At 48.0% G+C, this 9,584-nt stretch overlaps 3 protein-coding genes across 3 annotated transcripts; 1 reads left to right on the top strand and 2 right to left on the bottom strand.

Moving 5' to 3' along the window:
* Positions 1 to 1,173: 1,173 nt before the first annotated feature.
* Positions 1,174 to 4,340, bottom strand: LOC131267263 (ubiquitin carboxyl-terminal hydrolase 45-like). The gene has a single exon (XM_058270093.1). It carries the CDS (start codon positions 4,236 to 4,238, stop codon positions 1,569 to 1,571), a length of 2,670 nt encoding a protein of 889 aa, XP_058126076.1. The 5' UTR covers positions 4,239 to 4,340; the 3' UTR covers positions 1,174 to 1,568.
* Positions 4,341 to 4,653: 313 nt separating this feature from the next.
* Positions 4,654 to 6,808, top strand: LOC131262708 (ruvB-like helicase 2). The gene is made up of 2 exons (XM_058264768.1): positions 4,654 to 4,755; positions 5,004 to 6,808. The coding sequence occupies exon 2, from the start codon at positions 5,111 to 5,113 to the stop codon at positions 6,524 to 6,526; it is 1,416 nt and encodes a 471-aa protein (XP_058120751.1). The 5' UTR covers positions 4,654 to 4,755; positions 5,004 to 5,110; the 3' UTR covers positions 6,527 to 6,808.
* On the bottom strand, positions 6,659 to 8,712 carry LOC131262709 (GILT-like protein C02D5.2). Its single transcript, XM_058264769.1, has 2 exons — positions 8,164 to 8,712; positions 6,659 to 8,098 (listed from the first exon to the last, which is right to left on the bottom strand). Exons 1-2 carry the CDS (start codon positions 8,443 to 8,445, stop codon positions 7,679 to 7,681), a joined length of 702 nt encoding a protein of 233 aa, XP_058120752.1. The 5' UTR covers positions 8,446 to 8,712; the 3' UTR covers positions 6,659 to 7,678.
* Positions 8,713 to 9,584: the final 872 nt, after the last annotated feature.

The raw sequence follows: 9,584 nt of genomic DNA, 5'->3' as shown, positions 1-9,584 counted from the left end.
GATTCCGTCGTCGTAATGCCGTACCGCAACTTGGCGCAACTTTTTGGTGCCCCGACCAGCGCGTTGCTATATTACGGAGTACACACAACCGTCACGACGGAGGCGTTGAGAGAAACTGTTGCGCCGCGAGCCGAACGGCCGACGAAAACCACGCGCTACTACGATACGAATCCTCGGGATCGCCAGCCGCGCGGTAACCGGTTTTGTCGTCATCGATTGTTGGATCTTCCAATGGTTGGGGGAGGTTTGAAGGGGTTGCCAAGATAATGGGGACGCCTTGCATGACGCCATCGAAACGTGGTTAGATGCGAGAAACGATGGTGCGCGTTTTCCAAGGCGAAAAGGAACCTTCTCTCAGCGGTTCTCTTTTTGCTCGCCGTCCGGTGAAATTACTTACTCCCTCACTGGTCTCCCACTGGCGGGTGACGTCATCGTTCGAGGGCGAATCTTATGGCGGATTTTTCTTTTTTGTTCTTTGCCAGAACAAAAGATTTATTTTGCAGCTGGTTCAAACTATCAACGAGAGATCGTAGAAATATTCTTGCACTAAGCAACCGCTGGCTCACTAAAGGCGCAGTAGGCGGACGGCGTTTTCCTTTCTCGGGCATTTTTCTTGCCAGGCCACATGTGTTACGTCGAACATTTTCCACAAGGAACAATCTAGCAGCTATTGTAATTCAGATTAAATACAAGGAGTTCTAATGTCTCGACAAAAAAGGGACTAAAAAAAAGGATTTCTATCTTTTTACCGAAAAATTTAGTATCACTTTCTTGCATTGTCCAACATTTCTATAACGGCGATACTTTGTCAACGTACAACTTTTTTCCAACAAACTTGGAAACTAGTTTAAAACAACATGCCAAATTTCTATAGAACTTCATTTTTTTTTGTATTTAAATAATAAATATCTACCAAACATGTTTGATTTGAACCGCAACACAGATAACTTCACAAAGAAGTGTAAAATGTTTATGCAACGGTGTATAATAGGTATATTTGTAACGACTGTTATCACCTTTTTGTGACATATTACTATGAGGGCAGTGTGATTTTATGCAATGCCATCTTCAAACAAACACACATTTTAAGTCATTCAACCAAACATTTATTTACTTGCATTATTCTCAATTTCCGCCCTTCGGGCTTAACATGGGTGTAACAACTTAGATTGAACTTCACGTGAAGGAAATACAATGATCATCGACAAACTAGGCCACGTGGGCCACGAGGTAATACATCTAGCACTAAAGGAGCGAGGAAAACATACTTATAGACACGAAAGAAGCTTGAAACAGGTTGCACAGGAAACGAAACGAGAGAAGATATTCATTAAGTAGTAGTAGGTTAAAAGGGGCTAGATCGTTAAGCCTTTCCATATTTCTCCTTCCAGCATGAGCGGTTAGTGGTGCAATCATTTGTTTCCATCCAGTACTCTTATCCCATGTAAAGTCAAGAAGAAACACGTGAATTGTGTCAAACAATTTTGTTTTTCGTGTATCGAGTTTGGTATAGTATTAGTAAGATAGCGAAGCGGATAGGAAACAAGAGTAAATCACGAACATTGTTTTTAGAATATTCGCTCGTAGAAGAGAAGGTACGCCTGAACGTTAAGGACATTTTCTTCGGTCACTTCGCGAACGAAACTGTCCGATACGTAGTACCACTTGCCGGGCGGCGGTTCCACATCCGGTATCGATTCCTGCGGTTTCTCCGTACCGTAGCCAACTGCGCCCTCCTCTTGCTGCGGTTCATTATCTTCGGTAGCCTTTTCCGGGGATTCGGCGGTTCCGTTAATCGAGCCAGAGCCATCGCGCAGCTGCACCCCCATCATTCGGCGCGCCTGTTCTTTAGCCATCTCCTGTTCCGATTTGCGATCCAGCTCGTCCTTGGTACCCTGAGGTATAAACTTCCAGCGTACATCGTGACTATCGATCGGTGGGCGTACTTTCACGTACGCCACATAGTGTCCTCCATGCATGGACCCGGAGTGCTCCACTAGCCCGTACAGTGCGTAGAGGATCTTTTTCTGCCCAGGGCGCACGTGTGCCGCACGCTTTACTTTCGAGCCACAGAACGGCGCAATGTCCAGCACGAACGGGAACGTGACCGCTTTGGTGATCTTCTTGAAGAGTCCACGCGGCCCGACCTGGAAGCGCTTCAGATGCAGGATGAGCACCGCCGGCGGCACCGAGATGAGAAACTGCTTAGTAGCGTTCGTGTTGACCGACTTGCCGTCTTTGCCGTTGATCTGCTCGGTGCATGCATCGCAGCATACCTTGTTGTTTCCGGTCATCAGTTCTAGGGTGGTGAAGTTGTTAAAGCACGACTGCACCGAGTACTCGCCGTCCTCACATTGGTAGCGCGGTGCGATGGTGTTGCTCCAATCCGCGTGGCTGTACGTGCGTTGGCGCACCATGCGCGTTCCCTTGGCGCCTCCGTTCTCTGACTCTTTGTTCTGATTTTCCGGCGCTTCGTCCATCTTTTCCGGCGACGGATTAGCGTTCTGGTCTACCACCAAGACCTGGTCAACATCATCACCTCCCTTCGAGAGTGGATCGTCCGTCACATCGTTATCCTCAACGTCGGCGTCCGAAGGTTCGTTCGAGTCATCCGACGATTGGTCATCATCTCCTCCATCATCCGCCGGAAGATCGTCGGTGAGCGGGACCATTTGTGGCCCATCGCCATTCCCTTCGCCGAACACTTCCGGACCGTCCCCACATGCAGCATCCGATGAGACATTTTTGCGATTCTTCTGATGCTTAGCGATGCGTTTCGCTTTTTTATCACGCAAACGTTCCTTTTTGGTAAGCGATTTCGTTCGCGCGCCCGCCCCGGTCGACGCCGGTGGCTGCGGTTTATCCACGCACACCGGCAGCGAGATGTCGAGGAAGTATTCGTGTCTCGACGACGTATGGTGACAATCCTGGCAGGTAAGCGTCGACACGAGCGAACCACGAAATATTTGCTCCGGACGCAAGCCGCCCTGGGAGATCTGGTCACCGTAAAAGCGTACCTTAGCCTTCAGAGTTTCGTCCCGGGCATCGTCGCTGTTCCGCCGACCCGGTTTTAGCGTGCTCATGATAAGTGCCGTATAGCGCTTCTCGTCCTCGGTGCGCACGCTTTCGAGCAGTTGGCGTAGCAGCTCGTGGGAGTCGTGCTGTTGGCCTCCCGCAAACTGGGGCCATTTGGTGGTCAACTCAGACAGCAGGCGCTTCGGTGAAATGACACCCGTCGCACTATCCGACAGCTGGGCCAGTATGTCGGCAAGTGCCCCCGTAAGGCTACGCCAAGCTCCCAGCTCCCCGTCGATCGATGGCAGCTCGATTTCTCCATCCTCGAGCTTCAGTACACCACCGGGGATGTGAACTTTTCCTCCTTCGACCACGGATTGCTTCAGGATGGTTAGCAGGTATGGGGTGCGGGCCAGACACTGCAGTACGGCGTTGAAAAAGCAAGTATTTCCCAGATTCGACAGGCCACGCACCCGAGGCAACGAATCGATCGAGAACGATTTGGCAGGAATCGCAATCGAAGAGCCTTGCGTATCCTTAGTCGACGGTGATGAAATGGTGAGTACGCCATCGATGGAACTGCCTCGATTGTCCTGCTTTTGATTGCTGCTGCTACTAGCATGTTTCGTTGGGTTGGGCACATCCGTCGAGGTATTGCCAACAACCGGCGTCGACTGAAGCACATCGATTACCATTTTGCGCACCGATTCGGTCGATAGCTGCAGCTTTTCATCCACACTCTGCGCCCCGTTCGAATTTTGTTGCTTGACCACTTCTCCCTTGGCAAATCTCACAATTTCGAGCAACTTCGACTTAACATTCGGATCTACCTTGACGCTGCAGCTGTAACACCACACATCGAACGTGGTTGTGTTCAGAGCAAGCGAGTGCTCTTCGAACTGGGTAAAGTGCTGGATGGCATGCTCATTTTTGTCCCGTCCACATAACTGGGAACCGCACTTTAGGCACAGCCACAGATCGAAGTTCGCTCCTATGCTGGTGGTCTCCGGAAGATGCACCCTCGGTTCCTGCGTGCACCTGGTGCAGAACTTATCGAAACCGCTCGTTTTTATACTCTTCCGCACGGTGGCCAGGTCGATCTGCGCTTTGGTGATGTGGTTGCACACTTCCCCACCGTTCAGCTTCGACGTGGTCTGCGCGTCGTCGTTCGACTCGGTAGAGGAACCCCCGTCGTCCCGGTATTCACGATGCCGTTTGCCCATTGCGTTCGATCACGAGCGTTTGGTACGACACAACTAGCACTTGTTATGGGCACAATTCGCAGCGTAATTAACGAAAAGATTCCTGCACCGACTTATCACATGGAAAAAGTTTCGACGAAATGAAAGAAATGCCAACTAAAATGTTTGTAAACAGTCCAAGCTGTCAATCGACTGTCAATTCACCTCTATAAACTGTGGTAATCGTGATTTTGGAAAAATTTAATTATTGTTGGCTATTTGTAGAATAAAAGGCAATTTATGGTGCCAAAAACTAAAACGATTTAATAAAAATCTTCCTTATATGAATCTACGGTTTTTATGAAATAAGTTTCATATTCCTTTTTTTTTTTTCAAACCAATCTAGTACAACATGCACGATTGTCAGAATAGATTTCTGACAGATCAAGTTGTGTGACGCCCGAACCGCGAGATTTCAGTGCGTTCAATTGAATAGTAAAACTTATCAGAAAAGGTGTTTTTACAAGATATAGCCCTTCATATTTAGTAATTTTAAGAGGTAAGTTATGGGAGAAGGCTGGAGTAGAGATACGTACTTAGTTAAAATCGATACTATATAGTATTCCGGTGCCGGAACATTCCATCCCGGATTCCGCGCGTTGTCTGTCAATGCACCGAACACGAGGAAGTGCGTTTCAAAACGCCGAAAAATGTAGAAGATGCTTTTCACTCTAGTTGGATGTAGAAAACTGTATCTTTACCGACCAATTCATGCTTGTTTCAAGTAAAACATTTTCTCTTTTCCAGAATTTTCGGTGGTTGTTTTGTTGCTAAGGTAACCAAATCTCTGGTTGCTTCAGATACGCCTGCGGTAAACAACTTATTTGGTGCAGACTTCAACCAGAACTCAGAAAATGACGGACTTGGATAAGATAGAGATCCGCGATGTGACCCGCATCGAACGCATTGGAGCGCATTCGCACATTCGTGGACTTGGGCTGGACGATGTGCTCGAGGCGCGTGCCGTTTCCCAGGGTATGGTCGGTCAGAAAGAGGCCCGCCGAGCTGCCGGCATAGTGGTGCAGATGGTGCGCGAGGGTAAAATTGCCGGTAGGTGCATACTGCTGGCAGGTGAACCGAGTACGGGTAAAACGGCCATCGCCGTCGGTATGGCGCAGGCACTGGGAAACGAAACACCCTTTACTAGTATGTCCGGCTCGGAGATTTACTCGTTGGAGATGAACAAAACCGAAGCACTGTCGCAGGCACTGCGGAAGAGTATCGGTCTAAGGATCAAGGAGGAAACAGAAATTATCGAGGGTGAGGTAGTGGAAATCCAGATTGACCGACCAGCCACCGGAACCGGGCAGAAGGTGGGCAAGGTGACGATGAAAACGACCGACATGGAGACCAACTACGATCTGGGCAACAAGATTATCGAATGTTTCATCAAGGAAAAGATTCAGGCGGGCGATATTATAACCATCGATAAAGCGTCCGGCAAGGTGTCGAAGCTGGGAAGAAGCTTCACGCGTGCCCGTGACTACGATGCCACCGGGTCCCAGACTCGTTTCGTGCAGTGTCCGGAAGGTGAGTTGCAGAAGCGCAAGGAAGTCGTTCACACGGTTTCGCTGCACGAGATCGATGTTATCAATAGCCGGACACACGGCTTTCTGGCGCTATTCTCCGGCGATACGGGTGAAATCAAGCAGGAGGTACGCGACCAGATCAACAGCAAGGTAATCGAGTGGCGCGAAGAAGGTAAGGCCGAAATCAATCCGGGCGTATTGTTCATCGATGAGTGTCACATGCTCGACATCGAATGCTTCTCGTTCCTCAACCGAGCACTGGAGAGTGACATGGCACCGGTGGTGGTGATGGCCACCAATCGCGGTATTACAAAGATTCGGGGCACCCAGTACCGTAGCCCGCACGGCATTCCGATCGATCTGCTCGACCGTATGATTATCATTCGGACCGTGCCGTACACGGAGAAGGAGATTAAAGAAATTCTCAAGATTCGCTGCGAGGAGGAAGATTGTCAGATCAATAGCGACGCACTGATGGTGCTTGGACGCATTGCGACGGAGACGAGCCTGCGTTACGCGATCCAGTCCATCACCACGGCCAGTCTGGTGAGCAAGCGGCGGAAGGCGGCTGAAATAACCGTGGACGACATTCGCAAGGTTTACTCGCTGTTCCTGGACGAAAAGCGGTCGAGCAAGATTTTGAAAGAATACCAGGACGAGTATCTGTTCTACGACGACAGCCTACCAAAGTCGGGTTCGGATGGCCAGCAAACGCAGGCGATGGAGGTTGAGGGCAACTAGGTTTACAAAGCATCATTCATGCGGACATTCAATTCCATGCGAGCGAAGAAAGCATCTAAACTATGTTTGAAAATAAACAGTACAATAAACTGGAAAATAATTTTTGTTTTAACCATAGAGAAGAGGCAGAGGTTCTGGCGATAGTGTGGTAAACATTTTTAAATAATTTAATCAATTTGTTTCATCTGTTCTTATAACAATCACTCTCAAACTATCGTAAATATCACGAAACAGGGAGAAGTTACAACAAAACGAAACATAACCCGAGTGCAAACAGTAATACCATACGATTACAAGAAGTTATGCTAATCGTTGACATAAATTCGTATCGAAGAATGTAGGTGTGTGTGTTCTTGTAGTAGCTAACACTAAATGTGCATTACTCAGTCTCATTGAAAGAAAAAAATAATCCTCCGCCCTAGTTTCGTTACGTTTGACCGAGGCTTAACCGCTTTCCCGGAACAAATCCGATTAGACTCTACTGGACACTGGAATTGCTTTAAACATGCATACTATACTGTGTTACTCGGTAACTCGGTTCTATCCGCCACTACTAGTACTATGAGCGTATTGACTTAATTTGCGTTGCGGGGATGATTGGAATTTTGCCATTAAATTTGCCTATTTTGCCTACAATCGCTTCCTCGCAAGAATGACTAGCGGGATCCTAGTAGGTCGCCTCAAACGGGGCCTACTCCGGCTAAGCTGTGAATGTTGTTTTACATTTTATCCTAGCAACTATTAAACCTTGGTTTGGTTCTTGGAGTGAGGAGCGTTATTTTGTTTTACTTTGGGAACAGTACGAGACCATACACTGGAAGGTAAGAAATAACAGATACTATAGACAACGAAAAATGTGACCAAATGAGTAGCCTGCTCGTAACCTGTACGCTGGGTATGGTTTATCGGGACGTTACTAGTGAAAAGGTTTTTGTATGTCTCAGAAAAATGACTGACCGATTCATTACCGGATGCAACTATTTCGATTCGGAACCACTGACAAGGTATGTGTGCTACGCTGGCAAACGAACGTCTCCCGAATTAATTTAGCAGCCAAAACAATCCTCGCCGTAGCTGGCCGGGAAGTTGCCAGACCTCGTCCAGCACTTCCGTCTTCAGATATCGCGTGAGGAAGTGCAACACTAGCTGCTATCATTTGCACACATCCGGCTTCGGTCCGCGACCGGCCACCACCTGGCACACGCTACCGAACAGATCCTTCAGGATCGCTTTCTGGTCGTTCTGGGCACCGTCGAGCGTGACGGTCGGAATGAACGATACGGCCGGTCGGAGGGCGTGCGTTGCCTCGCCATGTATTTTCAGCAGCTCCTCACCGTGCGGGCTGTCGTAGCACTTCTGGATCGATTCGATCTCTACGCCATGCTGCTTCGCGCAACCGATGAACGCATCCCGCGGAATAAGGTTGTCCCGTATCATGCAGGCCACCATGGCGAGCTGTTTATGCGGATCGTGGACCGCTTCGACAACGCACGCATGTATGATGTTACCCTCGCACTCGATCGGACCATGCTGGCAATCGAACAGCAGCGAACCGTCCGCCTTTGTTCGAGTCTGCAATGAAAACGAAGCACATGTGATAAAACCATCCTCCAGTTCCCCTTAAAGGATCTACTTACGGTAGCCTTTCCGTACGGAATAAACTCGATTTTCATCAATTCCTGCGCACGCTCGAAGGCTGGCACTAGCTGGCGGAGGACAAAATTTTTCGAATCGGGACACAGCGTTTCGTAGAACACAAACACCTGCACTGGCGCCCCGGAAGGCTGTAGCATAGTGTCCCCGGATGCCTGCTCTCCGTCCTCATCTGCCTTCGGCATGGTGAAGCTTTTGTAGATCAGCACCAGCACGATGATCAAAATCACCAGGTAGATTAATCGTAGTTGGCGCTTTTGGAACATTTTTTCACAGACGATTCGTCACCTGCGACCCGAGCTTCGGAGAATGATATGCTTAATTATTGCCGATGGTAAGCGGTTTTGTCCCGACGTGGTCACATTCACCGCCAACGCGCTAGCTCGATGGGACGTTTTGATGATGTGTACAACGTTGCCTTTTTCGGGGGTCACGCACGGTAGTGTGTTCGCTCGACAATCAATGTGGGGTTATGATCTGATAGCAATTTTCTTATCACGGCGTCCTGGTCGTCGATACACACAGGTGGGGAAGAGGTGGGAAAGTTTGCACAACAAGATGGCAGGCGCAGGTTGATGGCGGATGCAGGTTGTTTGTGTTTTTTTACAAAACTGACTACCTCGAAACGTCAAACGGACATATTTGACATTTCGAAAATAATTCGAAAATTCAACCGAATACTGCGGACTTTAGTTGCTAAATAAATTACAAATTGTCTATAAAGTTCATGGGATCGAAGGTAAAAGGGTGTGTGAAATAATTCAAGACATTTTAAATACTAAAAATGTAAAATCTCCCCCAGTTTACTAATATATAACAACACAGTTTGATTGACTGACAGCACTTCCATTTAAAGCACGAAACTGACAGCATCGGACATTTAAATTTAAAAAAAATGGGCGACAATTTCAGAGAAGAAAATATAACAATTTACGATCTTCCTTCCTGATATCAAACACCAACATCTCTACTGATTTTGTTCTCCGTTCGAACACCTCGATTAAGACCAGCTTTTCTAATAACAGGGCTGCAGGATTGATAGGAGATGCCATCTGTCGGGTTAAGGGCTGGGGGTATCCAAGACGGATCATCTAACAAATCAGCATCGATCAAGTAATCCGAGCGATATCCGGTTATCACTGCGGGATACCTCCTTACGGTCTTCGCGCCTGGTATGCAAGATCGAAATCGCTTCGCATTTCGCTCAAAAATCACACTCCGAATGGCTCGATTTCGGCTTCTCTGATACTAGGGAAGTAGGATTCATAGGAGATACCATCCGTTGGTGTCCAACTTGGATGGGTGGATCCAAGTAGGATCATCTAATCAATCAACCATACCCATCAACACCATTCTAATTACAAATAAATACTCCATACTCTGTTTATGTTTTTAATTTTTCTTT

This window comes from Anopheles coustani, chromosome 2, assembly GCF_943734705.1.
Source record: "Anopheles coustani chromosome 2, idAnoCousDA_361_x.2, whole genome shotgun sequence".
In the NCBI taxonomy this organism is placed as follows: domain Eukaryota; kingdom Metazoa; phylum Arthropoda; class Insecta; order Diptera; family Culicidae; genus Anopheles; species Anopheles coustani.
This window is presented reverse-complemented; position numbering and strand designations above follow the sequence as displayed.

Excerpts from the sequence above, each read along its gene's own strand:
- LOC131267263 (XM_058270093.1), bottom strand. The coding sequence starts at position 4,238 with ATGGGCAAACGGCATCGTGAATACCGGGACGACGGGGGTTCCTCTACC.
- LOC131262708 (XM_058264768.1), top strand. The coding sequence starts at position 5,111 with ATGACGGACTTGGATAAGATAGAGATCCGCGATGTGACCCGCATCGAA.
- LOC131262709 (XM_058264769.1), bottom strand. The coding sequence starts at position 8,445 with ATGTTCCAAAAGCGCCAACTACGATTAATCTACCTGGTGATTTTGATC. Across the intron at positions 8,099-8,163 it reads TTCCGTACGGAAAGGCTACC|ACTCGAACAAAGGCGGACGG; the intron begins GTAAGTAGATCC and ends TTTTCATTGCAG.